The sequence below is a fragment of the Capra hircus genome, chromosome 19 (genome assembly GCF_001704415.2).
Source record: "Capra hircus breed San Clemente chromosome 19, ASM170441v1, whole genome shotgun sequence".
NCBI classification, from domain to species: Eukaryota; Metazoa; Chordata; class Mammalia; order Artiodactyla; family Bovidae; genus Capra; species Capra hircus.
In genome coordinates this window covers 31,001,325-31,020,389 of record NC_030826.1, presented here as the reverse complement: position 1 = coordinate 31,020,389, position 19,065 = coordinate 31,001,325, and the positions used below count along the sequence as shown (strand labels likewise).

At 45.5% G+C, this 19,065-nt stretch overlaps 1 protein-coding gene across 3 annotated transcripts in view; it reads right to left on the bottom strand.

The window, feature by feature from the left end:
* Positions 1–19,065, bottom strand: part of ARHGAP44 (Rho GTPase activating protein 44) — a 117,327-nt gene that overhangs the window by 28,689 nt on the left and 69,573 nt on the right. For all 3 annotated transcript variants that reach the window (XM_018064675.1, XM_018064677.1, XM_018064678.1), the window contains exons 4-7: positions 15,832–15,908; positions 12,437–12,548; positions 10,588–10,664; positions 1,116–1,233 (exon numbers count right to left, since the gene is read on the bottom strand). In XM_018064675.1, coding sequence (XP_017920164.1) covers positions 1,116–1,233; positions 10,588–10,664; positions 12,437–12,548; positions 15,832–15,908 — 384 coding nt within the window. The remainder of the gene's footprint in view (positions 1–1,115; positions 1,234–10,587; positions 10,665–12,436; positions 12,549–15,831; positions 15,909–19,065) is intronic.

Genomic DNA, 19,065 nt, shown 5'->3' with positions numbered 1-19,065 from the left:
AGGGATTGAACAAGGGCCCACAACAGTGAAAGTGTCAAGTCCTAACCACTGGACCGCCAGGAAAACTTCAAGGATAAATTATTTTATCCCAGTAGAACCTGCTGGGATGCTTTTGAATTGCGGTGCTGCAGAAGACTCTTGAGAGTCCCTTGGACGGCAAGGAGATCAAACCAGTCAACCTCAAAGGAAATCAACTGTGAATAGTCATTGGAAGGACTGATGCTGAAGCTCCAATACTTTGGCCACCTGATGTGAAGAGCCAACTCACTGGAAAAGGCCCTGATGCTGGGAAAGGTTGAAGCCAACAGGGGAAGGGGTCGGCACAGGATGAGATGGCTGGAGACGGCATCATCAACTCAATTGACATGAATCTGAGCGAACTCCAGGAGACAGTGAAGGACAGAGGAGCCTGGTGTGCTGCAGTCTATGGGGTTGCGAAGAGTCAGACATGACTTAGCAACTGAGCAACAACAGCCTGCTGGGGTTATATCAGAGCCCTGCTAAACATTTGCTTTTAGTAGACTCTAGCCTGCCTCACATTGAGAAGGAGAATTAATCAGCTCCAGCATCCTCTAGCCATCCTGTCCTACCAAACACAAAAACTGAGAAGCTGGAAACAGAACGAAAGACAGCAACAGAGAAGCCCTGAAGTTCACGGTGCAGGGTCGCAGGCGTACCCACGAGACTCACACCCAGTCCCAGGGCGACAGACGCTTCCCCTGCTCCCACACCTGACCCCTACATCACCAAACGCCTGCACACACAGGTCCCTTTACCCAATCCTTCATGTCCACCTTTTGACAAAAATTGCAAGGCATACTGAAAGGCAAAACCATAGTTTGAAGAAATTGAACAAGCATCAGAACCAGAGTCAGAGGTGTCAAGAATGTTGAAATTATCAGGCCAGGAATTTTTTTTTAAATATGATGAATACTGAAAGCCCCAGCTCTTAGGGTTCATCCTGGGCTCTTTAGACATGCCAGCTGACAAGCTTGGGGACACAGACTCAACTAGAGGCTATTAGGGTTTTCATAGACCTCCAGCAAACAAAAGGATGCTTGCTCCCTGAGGGCCTCCCATTTTTCTCAGTGGAGAGGAGAACAGAAAGGGGATACCCTGCAAATCTCCACTCTGTTAGCAGCCTCCTCCATCTCCTCCCTGAGGGCATCGGCTTTCGCACCCGCAGGCTGTGAGCTGCTGGATAAACCCGAAGACTTGGATGTCTGCTGCCACCTGATGAGAAAACAGGAGAAAGAGAGGAGAGGTGTGAACAGAACTTGATCCCTGCCTTCAAGGAACTTAGATTCTAGTCGGATTAGGCATAAATATGAGTTGAATTTCGGTACAGTGTGGGTGTTTTTCTCTTTTAGCATTTTCAGACATTCTATATCTAAGTTGATGAGCCTTACAAATTGGAGTTTGTGGACATACAAAGTAGTCAAAAACACACACCCTTAGCTCTTTAGGGCTCCCATCCCTTTGCCACTGATGCACGAGGCTCCAGGCTTTTTCCCTGTGTACCTTCGTAATTTCAGTGTCTGTTAGTGACTTCCCTGGTGGCTCAGACGGTAAACTGTCTGTCTACAATGCGGGAGACCTGGGTTTGATCCCTGGGTGGGGAAGATCTCCTGGAAAAGGAAATGGCAGTCCACTCCAGTATTCTTGCCCAGAAAATCCCATGGTCGGAGGAGCCTGGTAGGTTACAGTCCATGGGGTCGCAGAGTCTGACATGACTGAGCTTTTTCTTTTTTTTTTAGTGACAAGTGAGAATGGCAGTGAAAGCAAACACTCTGGGATTAGAAAGGGAAAATGCACAGTGAATTGGACTCAATGATAACTTTTGGCAAAGAACATTTTCCATGTAGCGTGTGGAATCTGATGCCTTATCAACCCTGACAGGGCTTCCCAAGTGACTCAGTGGTAAAGAATCCACCTGCCAATGCAGGAGACATGGGTTCAATCCCTAGGTTGGGAAGATCACTTGAGAAGGAAACGGCAACCCACTCCAGTATTCCTCCCTGGGAAACCCCATGGACAGAGGAGCCTGGCAGGCTGTAGTTCATGGGGTCACAAAGAGTTGGACACGACTGAGCATGTACACACGCACGCATGTGAGACAGGTAGAGAAAACGCTGGGGACACTGTGGGAGGCAGGGAAAGAGCTGGTTACGGGTATCACCCAGGGAATGACACAGCCTCACTGCCAAGAAGAGATCAGGAAAAGGTACCTGGTACCAGACCAGGAGAAAGGGGGCCCCAGTGTCCACAGGGCAGGACTGAGAGAGGCTGAGGACAGTGGCCTCTTCAGACAGGGCAAGTGTTCTCCAATTTGCGACAACTTCCCTACTGTCTCCCGAACCCTAAGGCCGAATGACATCACTGCTGCTTTCCCTGAAGCACGGTCCAGGCCGTTCCTTTTAGTTCCCTGCCCACCCTGCGGGCATTGAGTTGGGAAACCTTCATCTACTTGGCCAAAGTCAACCATGGATGTTAAGTGAGAGGATAAATGGGTACGATGAAGACAAATGTAAAAGTCAAACTCTCCACCAGGAAGCACTAAGCAGCCTTGGATCAACATTTTGATACCTCATGTACATTTTCTTAAACATTTATCTCCGAGCAGAGAATATGGGCCTTCTAAGGAGGCCCCTTGGGAAACTTTCAAGGGGAAGCACAAACATTTCTGGTTGCTTCTCCAATTAAAAAATAAATTTAAAAAGCTATTTCCGGTTGCAAGTTATTATCAAAGAATTACCAAAAGCAGGCCCTGACAGAACGTTCTAATTACACTAAGATGCTAGTAGCTACAGCAGGGAATAGCAGTGGGACCTCTCTTACTCAGGCAGTAAACTCAACAGTCTATGGGGCCCAACAAGTGGGAAAAATAAGTCAAATGGGTCATTATCTTAAAAACTCACCCACTGCATCCTTTACTTCCCCCTTGAAACAGGGACACGAGATAGAAGCTGCTTCTCAGCTCTAAGGAAAACAATCGAGTCATCAGGGTGGAAAAGGCAGCTGATGCCTGGCTACCATCTTGGGAAGTCGGGAGGGAGTCACTGGGGGTGGGGGTGCTGATGGGGCCCAAGCAGGAGCCTGGGCCTTGGGGAGCTGGATGTTTTCATGGACAAGCTGGGGACTGTCAAGCGACCTCATCAGATGAAATGTGGCCTCAGATTAAACAGTGTCTTCTAAATACCATGTGGGCCTGGGGTGGACGGGACAAACCACAGAGCCTTGCCGGCTCCATCTGGCTCCTGGACCATTCACCCAATGTGGAGGCACAAAGTACAGCCTTACCCTTATTTTGAAAATCAATAATAGACTGTTTTCTCTGCACAATTCTTTCTTATTGTGTTATGTGCAAGAAAAAAATTAAGAGAGTGGAGCTGTATCACAATACCAAAAAAGAGGAAATCAGTTCTCTTTGCTATTACCAAAAAGTAGCAAAATGAAGAATCTTCTGTCACTTAAAAAAGTGCACCCATGGGAGAATTACTTTGAAAGGCTTTGGGACATCAAGCTGGCTTGAAGCTACAGCGATGGTCACATGTGTCCTGAGAAAGACTCCTTACTCATAATAAGAATTCAGGAAAAATTAGAAATATTTTTCTAATATTCTATTCCAAAATGTTAAAAAAAAAAAAAAATCTAAGCTAACAGGTAAGGCTTAGTAAAAATGCCTGGGCAATTCTTTCTTATAATGGCTTGCCCTACAGAAATGATGTATTTATTATTTTTGTTTTTAAAACTAATTAACTAATTAAAGTTCTGGCTGTGCTCGGTCTTCATTGCTGTACGTGGGCCTTCTCTAGTTGCGGCAAGTGAGGGCTTCTCTTCGCTGTCGACAGGCTTCTCCTTGGTGGTGGCTTCTCCAGCAGGTGGAGCACATGGGCTCAGAAGCTGCCCAAGGGCTTGGCTGCTCTGTGGCAAGTGGGATCTTCCGGGTCCAAGGATCAAGCCCATGCCCCCTCCACTGGCAGGGGGATTCTTATCCACTGTACCACCAGGGAAGTCCAACAGAAATGATCTATTTAATTAATATCTCCAGTTCCGTTCAGTTGCTCAGTCGTGTCCAACTCTTCGGGACCCCATGAATCACAGCACGCCAGGCCTCCCTGTCCATCACCAACTCCCGGAGTTCACTCAAACTCATGTCCATCGAGTCAGTGATGCCATCCAGCCATCTCATTCTCTGTCGTCCCCTTCTCCTCCTGCCCCCAATCCCTCCCAGCATCAGGGTCTTTTCCAATGAGTCAACTCTTCTCACGAGGTGGCCAGAGTATTGGAGTTTCAGCTTCAACATCAGTCCTTCCAATGAACACCCAGGACTGATCTCCTTTAGAATGGACTGGTTGGATCTCCTTACAGTCCAAGGGACTCTCAAGGGTCTTCTCCAACACCACAGTTCAAAAGCATCAATTCTTCCCAAATCTAAGTTGGTCATAACTTTCCTTCCAAGGAGTAAGTGTCTTTTAATTTCATGGCTGCAATCACCATCTGCAGTGATTTTGGAGCCCCCCAAAATAAAGTCAGCCACTGTTTCCCCATCTATTTGCCATGAAGTGATGGGACCAGATGCCATGATCTTCGTTTTCTGAATGTTGAGCTTTAAGCCAACTTTTTCACTCTCCTCTTTCACTTTCATCAAGAGGCTTTTTAGTTCCTCTTCACTTTCTGCCACAGCCACAGCCAAATAAAATATGGAATGTCATGGATGTAATTTGGATCTCAGATAATGAATGTACTTCCATAATAGATTATGGGACAGACCTACAACCACCATCTGACTCATCCTGCCTGAAAAAAAGAAAGTAACCAATAAATAAGCGTAAAAAATACCGTGGCCATAAATATGAAACTGATTTTTAGGGTATTATAGATCTGGATTAGGTCTTTTTTTAAACCCCAAATTACATTTAATATATGTATATTAAAATGAAGACATTATTTTTCCCCACAACTCTGTCATGATACTTTAAAAGCATACACCTTTTCCCTCCCTTTATAGGGAACTTTAATAGTGAGCTTGTAATGGATAAGTTATCTATTCTGACATTATAAATACCCACCAAATGGTCCCTTTGTGGAAACTGAACAGCATAATAATCAAGGAAAACTAGGAAACCTTTTGTATAGGTAGCAGTTTGTTAGGAGAAGCGCCACTAATCATGAATCTCGATGAACAATAGATGCTGGAGAGGGTATGAAGAGAAGGGAACCCTTCTGCACTATGGGTGGGAATGTAAGTTGGTACAGCCACCAAGGGGAACAGCATGGAGGCTTCTTAAAAAATTTAAAACAACCCTATGATCCAGCACTGCCACTCCTAAGCACATGTCCAGAGAAAACCATAACCCCAAAGGAGACATGCACCCTACTGTTCACAGCAGCACTATTTCACAAAAGCCAGGACATGGAAGCAACATAAATGTCAATCGACAGAGGAACGGGCAGAGAAGATACGGCATATGTATACATGGAATGTGACTCAGCCATAAAATGCAATGAAATAACGCCATCTGCAGCAACATGGATGAACCTAGAGACTATCATTCCAAGTGAAGTAAGTCAGACAGAGGCAAATATCATGTGATATCACTCATATGTGGAATCTAATCTTAAAAAACAGGGAGGCTGGGCATGCTGCAGTCCATGGGGTTGCAAAGAGTCGGACACAACTGAGCAACTAAATCGATGGAATTTTAAAGAAAGATGCAAGTGAACTTACGTACAAGACAGAAACAGACTTAACAGATATTAAAAACAAACTTATGGTTACCAAAGGGGAAACGTGGGGCAGGTCATAAATCAGGAGCTCAGGATGAACAGACACACACTACTATATATAAGACAGATGACCAACAAGGACCTGCAGGGAACTCCACTCACTACTCTGTGATAACCTACAAGAGAAAAGAATCTGAAACAGAATGAATATATGTATATGCATAACCGAATCACTCCGCTGTGCACCTGAAACTAACACAACACTGGAAACATCTGCACTCCAATAACCTTGAAATATTTTTAAAAAATCATACATTACAAGGAATGATGATATTCTCAGCCAAAGGCTCTATAAAACAACTCGACATGCATCCTGCTCTGTTAAGGGGAGAAATAAGGACTCTTGCCCAAGAAGAGTTTGAGCTTTGAAGCTGGAAGAGGAGAAAGTTCATTTCTTCCCACTAAGAGAGCTGAGGTGACCCACCATTCTCTGGGAAAGATGCTATCACTATGATTTAAAGAAAGCTGAGCACCTAAGAATTGATGCTTTTGAACTGTGGTGTTGGAGAAGACTCTTCAGAGCCCCTTGGACTGCAAGGAGATCCAACCAGCCCATCCTAAAGGAAATCAGTCTTGAATATTCATTGGAAGGACTGATGCTGAAGCTGAAACTGCAATATTTTGGCCACATGACGCAAAGAACTGACTCACTGGAAAAGACCCTGATGCTGGGAAAGATCGAAGGCAGGAGGAGAAGGGGATGACAGAGGATGAGATGGTTGGATGGCATCATCGACACAATGGACAAAAGTTTGAGTAAACTCTGGGAGTTGGTGATGGACAGGGAGGCCTGTTGTGCTGGAGTCCATGGGGTCACAAAGAGTTGGACATGACTGAGCAACCGAACTAAACTGATGATTTGGGGATGATGAAGATAGAATGCAAGGTTTAAGGAGGGACTTCTCTGGTGGTCAGTGGCTGGGGAGCTTAGATCCCACATGACGCAGGGCAACTTGGCCCGCACACCGCAACTAGAGAGATGTCAGAGTGCTGCAACGAAGACCCAAGGCAAGGAAAGATCCTGCAGGCTGCAGCTAAGACCTGATGCAGCCAGGTAAATAAACATTTAGAGAAACAAAAGAGCCTTCAGGAAAGGCTCAGGAAAGAAAAAGGCTGGAAATAAGGGCAAGACATTGCAGAGACCAGGAGAAGGGTATAAAAGGCAAAGTCAAGATGACTTCAAGGTGACAGGGAGTCCAGAAGAAGTTCTGAAAGGAAAGGGGAAAGCTGCATTAGGGGGCCATGTGTCGTTTCATCTGCCCCATCTTCTCTGCTCCTCTACCACTGGCATCCTCCATTCTCTGAGGGCCCAGGAGGAGGAAGCTGCGAGGAACAGATCCTAATGAGTACAGACTGACCAAATGTGGAAATGGGGTGTGGCAGAGGTGGGGGCAGTGAGAACCCACCTGCTCCCCAAGAGCAGCTAGTGATGTCTGCATTTCCATAGCACAGAACCGGGGCTCACTCTTTGCTCTATCTTGGCAGAGTCCTCATGCTGACTCAGCGTGAAGGGTTACAGTAAAAGGCAAGAAGTTGGGGGAAGCTGGCTTCTGAAAGGTTGTCAAGGGTCTAAGTTCAAGGTGAAAAGCACAGAAATTTGCATGGGGTGGTAGATACTGCCTTCAATTCAGTTCAGTTCAGTTGCTCAGTCGTGTCCGACTCTTTGCAACCCCATGAATTGCAGCATGCCAGGCCTCCCTGTCCATCACCAACTCCTGGAGTCTACCCAAACCCATGTCCATCGAGTCAGTGATGTCATCCAGCCATCTCATCCTCTGTTGTCCCCTTCTCCTCCTGCCCGCAATCCCTCCCAGCATTAGGGTCTTTTCCAATGAGTCAACTCTTCTCATGAGGTGGCCAAAGTATTAGAGTTTCAGCTTCAACATCAGTCCTTCCAATGAACACTCAGGACTGATCTCTTTTAGGATGGACTGGTTGGATCTCCTTGCAGTCCAAGGGACTCTCAAGAGTCTTCTCCAACACCACAGTTCAAAAGCATCAATTCTTCAGCGCTCAGCTTTCTTCACAGTCCAACTCTTGCATCCATACATGACCACTTGAAAAACCATAGCCTTGACTAGATGGATCTTTGTTGACAAAGTAATGTCTCTGCTTTTCAACATGCTATCTAGGTTAGTCATAATTTTCCTTCCAAGGAGCAAGCGTCTTTTAATTTCATGGCTGCAGTCACCATCTGCAGTGATTCTGGAGCCCAGAAAAATAAAGTCTGACACTGTTTCCACTGTTTTCCTATCTATTTCCCATGAATTGATGGGACCATGAGTGATGCCATGATCTTCGTTTTCTAAATGTTGAGCTTTAAACCAACTTTTTCACTCTCCTCTTTCACTTTCATCAAGAGGCTTTTTAGTTCCTCTTCACTTTCTGCCATAAGGGTGGTGTCATCTGCATATCTGAGGTGATTGATATTTCTCCCGGCAATCTTGAGTTCAGTTTGTGCTTCTTCCAGCCCAGCGTTTCTCATGATATACTCTGCATATAAGTTAAATAAGCAGGGTGACAATATACAGCCTTGACATACTCCTTTTCCTATTTGGAACCAGTCTGTTGTTCCATGTCCAGTTCTAACTGTTGCTTCCTGACCTGCATACAGGTTTCTCAAGAGACAGGTCAGATGGTCTGGTATTCCCATCTCTTTCAGAATTTTCCACAGTTTATTGTAATCCACAGTCAAAGACTTTGGCATAGTCAATAAAGCAGAAATAGATGTTTTTCTGGAACTCTTGCTTTTTGATGATCCAACGGATGTTGGCAATTTGATCTCTGGTTCCTCTGCCTTTTCTAAAGCCAGCTTGAACATCTGGAAGTTCATGGTTCATGTATTGCTGAAGCCTGGCTTGGAGAATTTTGAGATATTGCCTTACCAATCCCAATATCCAAGAGACCATAAGCTGGAGACATAAAAACACTCATTAAATACTGGAAGAGAAGTCCCTGATGACACTTCTCTATGGTTTCAAACTCTACAAGCCACCTCTGGTGTTACCATTAAAAACATAAGACAGAATTAGATGGACCACGTCTGTTACCCAGAAGAAATTCTCCTTTAGGGAAGCTGAATGAAGAAATGGAAGTGGACAAGGCAAGGACAAGCTTTGATGCTAACATCCAGCTCTGAGCAGAAGCTGAAAATTCCGGATTTCCTTACAGAAGCAGAGAAAAGACCTCAGAGCTAAAACCCAGGTCCTCAGAGGAGGAAATCACTCTGTAAACCCAGGAGCATAGTGTCCACCATCATCCTGACAGTGCAGCCAACAGCATGTCTGTAATCATCTCATGGTGGTGTTCAGTTGCTCAGTTATGTCCGACTCTTTGTGACCCCGTGGACCACAGCATGCCAGGCTTCCCTGTCCCTCACTATCTCCTGGAGGTTGCCCAAGTTCATGTCCATTGAGGTGGTGATGCCATCCAACCATCTCATCCTCTGTTGTGCCCTTCTCCATCTGCTTTCAATCTTTCCCAGCATCAGGGTCTTTTCCAATTAGCTCTTCACATCAGGTGGCCAAAGTAATGGAGCTTCAGCATCAGTCCTTCCAATCAACGTTCAGAGTTGATTTCCTTTAGGACTGACTGGTTTTATCTCCTTGCAGTCCAAGGGACTCTCAAGAGTCTTCTCCAACACCACAGCTCAAAAGCATCAATTCTTCAGTGCTCAGCTTTCTTCACAGTCCAACTCTCACATCCATACATGACTACTGGAAAAACCACAGCTTTGACTAGACGGACCTTTGTCAGCAAAGTCATGTCTCTGCTTTTTAGTATGCTGTCTAGGTTTGTCACAGCTTTCCTTCCAAGGAGCAAGCATCTTCTAATTTCTTATGTGACACCCCAGTGTGGGACTACAGAAGAGAAATCTACACCATCGGAAGCAGGAAAAGGTGACCAAGTCCCCAGATTCAGAAATTCTCCTCTTTTTTTGGCTGAGCCATGTGGCTTGCAGGAGCTTAGTTTCCCATCTAGGGATGGAGTCCTGGCACTGAAAGCACCAGTCCTAACAATTGAACCACCGTGGAATTCCCAGAAAATCTCCTCTTATCACAGACACTACACATCACCCAACCTCCTCTGTGATCTCTGCTCCTACCACCCTCCCTTTTTCCCTTCCACCCCCACCATGCCCGCCTTCATTCTGTTTCCTGAATACGTCACCCTTATTTCCACCCACGGGGCCTTTGCTGTTCCCAGTGTCATGGACAGCTTTGCAAAGTATCTCTGCATAGCTGCTTCCTTCTTATCAGATCAAGTGTCATCTTCTCAAAAAAAAAAAAGTCTTTGTTTCACTATTTATGCCACGGCCTGCTTCTCCAGAGCCACTTCCAAACTTACACTGTGGTGTCTTCCTGAAAGGACTTGTGGCTGCTGAAATGGCCTGTGTGTGTGTGTTCTCTTGTCCAGCGTCCAACTCCCAAATCAGGCCACAGCCTGTCTAAGAGCAAGACCCCTGTACTCCAGCGCCCAGCTCACAGCAGAAGTAAGAAACACTCAGTGGGTGAACACACACACACACTACACACACACACACACACACACACTACACACACTACACACACACACACACACTACACACACACACACACACTACACACACTACACACACACACACACTACACACACTACACACACACACACACACTACACACACACACTCTACACACACTACACACACTACACACACACACACACACACACACACACACACACACACGCCACTGCCTTCCAACTAGGACCACTGCTCGTCAAAGAAGCAGAAATGGAAGCAAAGAAAACCCATCATACCTTGTTCGTGAAGAGTCCATGTCCAGCACCAGCTTGGCTAAGTGTTTCCTCTGTTTTTGGATATTTGGGATTTCTACCTGTGGGTACAGGAAACAAACAAAGAAAGAAAACACAGTTGATTTGAAGTCCAATGACAGATTTTTTTTTAAATTTAAAGTTTGAAATATAGTTGAATTTCCAATGTTTCAGGTGTACAGCAAAGTGATTCAATTACATATATATTTTTTTTCAAGTTTGTCTCCATTATAGATGAACTTGAAAAAAATAGATATGTATGTATAAAGCTGAATCACTTTGCTGTATAATAGGTTTGTCCCATTATAGGTTATTATAAGATATTTAGTTCTTTGTGCTAGACAGTAGGTCTTTGTTGGTTGTCTATTTTATACATAGTAGAGTGCGTACGTCTATCCCAGTCTCCTGATTTATCCTCCCACTGTCCCAGGGAGTGAACCTGAGCCTCCTGTGTCTCCTGCATCAGCAGGCGGGGTTCTTCACCACTACAGCCACCTGGCTGCACTACACACATTTCAAGAGCTCAGCAGGCACAGGTGGTTAGTGGTCGCCAAGCAGTGAAGGCCGGAAACATCTCCAGCACCGGGGAGGTTTGTAGGCCCAATTAAGGGGGATGCGAAGAGGGCCAGGGTTCACAGCAAAGAACATCCCCCAACTATTTTATCTCTTACTTGATAAAATTTCGCTTGGTTGAAGCTGGCAAAATTGTCACCTACATATTAAGGCTTCAAATGGCATTGAAACATGTATAATATAAGAAATGAATCGCCAGTCTAGGTTCGATGAAGGATACAGGATGCTTGGGGCTGGTGCACTGGGATGACACAGAGAGATGGTATGGGGAGGGAGGTGGGAGGGGGGTTCAGGATTGGGAACACATGTACACCCATGGCAGATTCATGCTGATGTATGGCAAACCCAATACAGTATTGTAAAGTAAAATAAAGTAAAAAAAAAATAATAATAATAAAACAAAAAATAAGGCTTCTTCTTAAAAAGACAGTTTGCTTTAGTATCCTTTAAAGTAGACAGAGAAGGGCCCTGTCTAAACAGAGACAGCAAGGGGGCTGCACAGAGTCTCTAGGACATGAGCCCCATGTCCAAGAATAGGGGCTTATGAATAGGGGCTTATGAATAGGGGCTTATGAATAGGGGCTGCTGTTCATTTAAAAAAAATTTTTAATTGAAGTACAGTTGATTTACAACGTTGTGTTAATTACTGCTATACAGCAAAGTGATTCACTTACATACATACATATATATATATACACTTTAAAAACTATTCTTGTCCATTACAGTGTATCACAGGAGATTGGATTTAGTTCTCTCACTATAGAGAAGGATCTTGCTGTTTATCCATCCTATATATACTAGCTTGTGTGCTAATCCCGAACTCCCAAGCCACCCCTCCCATATCCCCTCCCCCTGGGCAACCACCAGTCTGCTCTCTATGTCTGGGAGTCTGTTTCTGTTTCACAGATAGGTCATTTGTGTCCTATTTGAGATTCCACTGTCATTTCACTGAAGGCTGGAGATGGGTGGAGGGCAGGGAGGAGGATGGGGCGGAGACCCTGCGGGGGATGAAGTGATGCCACCAGCCTTGCAGTTTCACCCTCAAGGATGGCATGGGTGGGAGAAGGGGGCAGCATTCAGCTCAAAGGGCTCCCAGGCTGGGGAACCCCCTGCAGTTGGGTAGTAACGATCCCAGGTGAGACACTGTGTCACAGACTGGGTGAGGGGCAGAAACAACCCTGAGGCTGGAGCCAAAGGACCCCAGGGACCACCACTCTGCCCACCCCAATCACATGGGTCCAGCCTCGTGCCCACTTCTGACCTCGGCCAGCAAGAACAGCGGCTCGATCACATCCCTCTCAACTTGCAGTTCGAAATGAATCAGCTCCTGAGCCAGCTTGTCCTCTGTCTCGCCGCAGAGTTTCAGCATCTTCCTGCAACAGAAGGGGAGGAAAACCGTCCTGAGTGCTCTGCAGAGAAAGATGCGACCCATGTCCTAATGCTGTCACCTGCCAGCCAGATAAACACTCTTGAGAAAAACCTGCTCCATGAAGTTTCGTTTCTGAAACTGTCCATTTTCTAAAGGATGCTGAGTACCTACTATGCGTCTTGGCTAAAAGGGGGTCTGTGGGGAATTAAGAGAAATATAGAGGGGCTTCCCTGGGGTGGTCCAGTGGTTGAGACTTCACCTTCCAATGCAGGGGGCCGGGGTTTGATCCCTAGTTGGGGAACTAAGATCCTGTATGCTGCAACGAAAGATCCTGTGTGCTGCAACCAAGACCTGGTGAGGCCAAATAAATATTTAAAAGAAAAAAAAACAAAGAAGCTCTCTCCTCTTTCCCTGTTTGCCTTAAGTGAAAGTGAAAGTCACTCAGTTGAGTCCAACTCTTTGTGACCCCATGGACTGTATAGTCCATGGAATTCTCCAGGCCAGAATACTGGAGTGGGTAGCCTTTCCCTTCTCCAGAGGATCTTCCCAACCCAGCGATCAAACCCAGGTCTCCTCCATTGCAGACCGATTCTTTACCAGCTGAGCCACAAGGGAAGTCCAAGAATACTATAGTGGGTAGCCTATCCCTTCTCCAGCGGATCTTCCTGACCCAGGAATCAAACCGGGGTCTCCTGCACTGCAGGCAGATTCTTTACCAACTGAGCTATGAGGGAAGCCCTAAAAGCAGGATATGAATCTATAAAGGGGTCCCCCTCCCATCTCTACCAGATGCTAATCACCAGAGATAATTCCAGACCCTTAGCAGCTCAGAGACGGCCCCAGTGGGCTCCACATTACAAACTTTACTCTTATCTTCTACTAGTTCCCTATGTATTTACCTTCCCACAATTTGCTGCCCTAGAGACTAACATTTCTTTTTCTTTGTCTTGTCCCATCTCTAAAAATCACTGCTCTTTTATTAAAAATGCTACATAAGCCCAAGTTCAAGTCACCCCTTTGAGTTACTCATCATTGAGTTCTCCCATGTGTATGACAAACTTGTATGCTTTTTCTCTTATTCATCTGTCCTCTGTCCATTTCATTTGCAGGGCCTGTGAAAGAGCCTAGGGTGGGAAGAGGGAAAAGGACTTCTTCATCCTCTCTAGCACTTTCACGCTGTTGTTGCTGTTGTTCAGTCACTAAGCCACGTCTGACTCTGCAACCCCACGGACTAGAACACTCCAGGCTTCCCCGTCCTTCACTACCTCCAGGAATTTGCTCAAACCCATGTCCATCGAGTCGGTGATGCCATCCAATCATCTTATCCTCTCTCGCCCCCTTCTCCTCCTGCCCCCAATCTTTCCCAGCATACTTTTTTTTTTAAACGCTTTCTTGCTATTTGCATTTCATTCTTTTCTTCTGGACATAATCTACCTCACACAACCGTAACTAGTTTTTCAGTGAGAACATGAAAATAGTAATTCCTCTAAATCTGTGCCTGAAGATATCCTATTTTCCTCTTATTCCTTAAGATTTTTTAAACAATATTTGCTTATTTGGCTGTCAGGTCTTAGCTGTGGCGCACGCTGGCTCAGTAGCTGCAACACGCGGGCTTCGCTCGCCCATGCCATGTGGGATCTCAGTTCCCCAGCCAGGGGTGGAACTCACTGTTCCCTGCATTACAAGGAGGATTCTTAACCACTGGACCACCAGGGAAGTCCCGCCCCCTTATTCTTGAATGACAGTTTAGTACATCACTGAATCTAGATTTCTCACACTTTTCACTCACTACTTGAAGATATTCCTCCCTTATTTCCTGGCATTTATTTTGGCTCATAAACAGTCAGTTAGCAGTCTAAGTGCCCTTGTATACATACTTGGTGACTGAACAACAACAAGCTTTCTCTGCTCGACTTTAAATCTCTCTTTTGTGTCAATGGTGTGTAGTAGTTTTACAGTGGCATGTCCAGTGATGGATTTCTTTTTGTGGCTCTCTGTCAGGACTTTTTGTGCTCCTTAAATCTGAAGACTCATGCTTTTCTTCAAATCTAGAAAAGGAAAATTCAACCATAAACTTATCCTTCTATTTTCTTCTTCAGGAGCAACTACTACACGTTAATGCTCTATATTGATAACCTGCCACTTGAGTTTCTCCACTTAATGTTGCCTGTATCCTTAGTGCTTCTATTGGGTCAGCAAAGACTCTCATTCAGGATTTTCTATGAGCTCTTACAGGAAAACCCAAAGGAACTGTACTTTATTCTGGTCATTCTTGTGGCGACTCCAGATATGTTTCCAAGGTCACCAGTTTCTGTATCTGTGTGCAACGTCCAGTTTCTCTCAAGTAAGTTTTTAAAGTATATCGAGTTGACTCTTTGGAAAAGACTCTGATGCTGGGAGGGGTTGGGGGCAGGAAGAGAAGGGGACGACAGAGGATGAGTTGGCTGGATGGCATTACCAACTCGATGGACATGAGTTTGAGTGAACTCCGGGAGTTGGTGATGGACAGGGAGGCCTGGCGTGCTGCGATCCACGGGGTCGCCAAGAGTCGGACACAATTGAGTGACTGAACTGAACTGAAATATAATTTGAATTTTTTTAAGCTCTATTTGGTTTTCTTTGATTCTGCCTCTTCTTTTTTCCCCTTGTATTGATTTTTTTTTGTCAAGAATTTTTTTGTGTTTATTAAATTTTAAAATTTCACTTTAAACGTAATTACTGTCCATTTCCTTTCATGCCATCCTAGTATTTTTAGCTCTTAGGGTCCAATTCTCCCATCAGCTGTGCCTGCTGACCCTCTCTCATGATGTTTCTATTTTTAGTTTGTTTTTATTGTGAGCTCAAAATCAGCAAGGGTTGTTCTTCTGGGAATCCTATAAGTTCTGACATCTGACACAGAGAGATTTCATATTTGCTTCTGCTGGGACCCGAGGGATTTTGAGTGCCCTTCAACCATTTTTTTATTTTGACCACACCTCATGGCATGTGGGGTCTTGGTTCCCCAACTGGGTATCAAACCTACGCCCCCTGCAGTGGAAGCACTGGACCGCCAGGGAAGTCCCTACAGTTTCATATTTGTTTCTCCCGTTGGGAACTGCCTCCTGCCCAGACACTATGACTCCAGGGCCTGGGGGCTCAATTTCTCACTGGCCACCGTTCCTTCTTCCCCATCCAGCCCCCAGCCAGGCTTCAGTGTCCTCAGGGCCTTGCTGAGATGTGCTCGTCCCCTCGTTAAGGACGAGGACTTTCCCAGATTTGGCACGAACCCATGCGTGGTATCTCCTTACCCAAGAAGTGTGTCATCTCCCAGGATAGCTGACCCTTCCATCAGACACTGAGCCAGTGTTGTCAAAGGCAATTTTTTCTGAAAAGGAAAAAAGAATGTGGTAATGAAAATGGCTTCAACAGTCACCCACTTATATGAAAATAGTGAGAAGTCAAATACTTGCCTAGATACTCTGTTAGCTAAGAAACAAATGGAGTTTAAAATATGTATAAAACCTAAAAATTCAGAGGCTACAAAGATGAGTTAGACTCAGAGATGTCAAAATTCAGAAAATTAAAATTTGCTAATTCGGAAAATAAGGCTAAGGTTTACGTGCTGCATTTTAAAATCTAGTAGGATAGCAACAGGGAAAAAAAAAGAGAAGATTTCAAAATTATGCTAAAGACTTGAGCCATGCTTTAGTTAGAAATCAAACTCTTTCTTAAGAAGTACATTAGCCCTAATTTATAAACAAGGCAGCTTATGGTCAAGAAAGAGAGAAAATGTTCACCTAGAATTACAATGCAAACAAAATAATCATCAATATAAAACAGACTCCAAAGAAGATATAAAATGGCCAATAAGCACATGAATAGATGCTCAACATCATCAGTCATTAAGGAGACCAAATGAAATCTGCAATGAGATACCACCTCACCCCCACTAGGATGGCTATCACAATATTAATAATATATATTTTTGGATACATAAAATAAATATTGGTGAGCATGTGGAGAAATTGTAACCTTCTTGCTTTGCCAGAAGCGATGTAAAACAGTCCAGCACCGGGGGAAAGTTTGGCAGTATTTCAATAAGTTAAACAAAATTACCATATGGCCCGGCAATTCCACTCTTGGGTATGTACCCAAAATACTCTGAAACAGATGGCTGAATAAAAACATGCATGATGTGAAGAGCGGTCCAATGCACAATAGCCAAAAGGTAGAAACAGCACCAATGTCCATCAACGGGTGAGTAAAGAAACACAACGCAGTCCATCCACGCAAAGGAACTACTACACAGCCGTAAAAAGAGAAGGAAGTCCTGACACAGGCTACAATGTGGATGAACCCTGACGGCATCGCCAGACAAAATGGGCACATGATGTATGATTCTACTTATATAAGATCTCCAGAGTAAACAAATCCATGGGGACGGGAGCTAGATTTGTGGTTAAGAGATGAGGGGGAAACTCCAATATTTTGGCCACTTAATGTGAAGAACTGACTCATTTGAAAAGACCCTGATGCTGGGAGAGATTGAAGGCAGGAGGAGAATGGGACAATGGAGGATGAGATGGTTGGATGGCATCACCAACTCAACGGACATGAGTTTGAGTAAACTCTGGGAGTTGGTGATGGACAGGGAGGCCTGGCGTGCTGCAGTCCATGGGGCTGCAAAGAGTCGGACACGACTGAGCGACTGAACTGAACTGAAGAGCTTCGGGGGAGGGGGATTAATTGATGAGTATGGGGTTTCTTTTCGGGGAGACGGAAATGCTCTGGAAGTAGATTACGGTAGTAGTTGCACAATACTGTCCCTGCACTAAATGTCACTGAATTGTACTCCTTAAAATAGTTAAAATGGCAAGTTTTATGCTATGTGGGAAGTGAGGAAGAGAGAGGAGGAGGGAGGCCAAAGGCAGAACAATCTATGATCACAGAATGATACATCTTCCCTCCTTACTAAGTGTGGACAAGCCCTGCTCCTACTAAGCCTAAACCACCCAGCACACGCTGCGAATAACAAAGTGAGAACAAAGGAGCTCCTTAGGTCCTCCGGTCTACACCCCCACACAGACCCCTCCCATCCCACAGCCTTTGCCTCAGGACCCAGAGGCCCTCAGCTGTCACTCACTGCCTCCCCACCCGGGTACCACAGCTGTGACGACTGAGACCAAACGCTGCTTTCAGGGAGCTTACATCCCAGGGCACAGAGACAAATATGAAACACAGACATTATGAAGGAAACTGTTTCGAGAGTTGGAAGGGCTGTGTGGGCAACAGAAAGCAGGACAATAGGCAGGGTGGGCAGCTATGGCGAGGGAGCAGTGACGAGAAAAGACCCTCCCCGCAGAGAGGGTACCTTTAGGAAGCACCCTGAAGGGAGAGAGAGTCAGCCAAGCCTCCAGATGGCCTGGGACAGAACATTCCAGGCAGAGGAATGGCAGGTGCAAAGGTCTGGGGGTAGGATACCAGGCCAGCTCAGCATCCATCCCCGGGAGACCAGCACGACTGGAGCTCAGTGAGTGAACGGGGAGCAGTCAGGGAGGAGGTGGAGGCTAGACTGCGCAGGTCCTCATTAGCCAGAGGTAGGCCCTGGAGCTGGATTCTAGGACTTGGGGACCACTGGGGGCTTGTTTAAGAACAAAATGATCTGTTTAAAATAACTCAATCCTGAAACACGGAACTGGATGACGTGAGAGAGGAACCAAGATGAGGGTGGACTTTTAGGAATCCGGTTTGAACATCCCCAGGAGAGCGGCAGGCTCCAAGTATCTCCAGGGGAAAATTGCAGGAGACAGATCAACCCCAAGAATGGGATGGAGTTCCTGGGGCTCCAGAAGGAGGAGAGACCAGGACACCTGAGAGATTATTGCTCTCCGGCCCAGGAAAATCCAGGACATCCTGGATGGGTCCAAGTCACAGTCCCCTCCCTGCCCTCAGAGAGGACGTCTACCTTCTGTGAATGGGGTGCCTACCTACCTAGGCACCACTTCCCGGTTAGACGCCTTTCACTCGAGGAATAATCCTGCTACCCCACCATTTCACATGAAATGAGACATTCTTCCGGGTAAAATTGAGACCAGGCAACCAAGAAATCATACATCCAAACTGAAACTCCACTTTCTAGCTGTCCTACGAAGCTAGTAGGTCCAGGTTCCCAGAGATGTAATTAAAGGCACAGGAACAGTACCTTCAGAGAGAATCTGCTCCCACCCTCACCGTTCAAAAGAAGTTACTTAACGCATGTTTTAGAGAAACATCCAAAATGGTTAGAAAAGAAAGAAAAGCAGACCATCCTTAACCCCCAGCCACTTGGTTCCTGCCCCCAGAATCATGGCAGTGGCCAGTTTCCTGTGTCTCCTTCCATAAGTATTCTAGAAGGTCCAATTATGTATGTGAGTGTGTGTCTGTGTTTAACAGACACATCTTCCCCCTCACACTGTCAGCACACGATATACCCACCCTACACTTCGTTTCCCTTTTCACATAGAGATATCGTTCATGTCATTTCCTATCAAGACGTAGAGAGA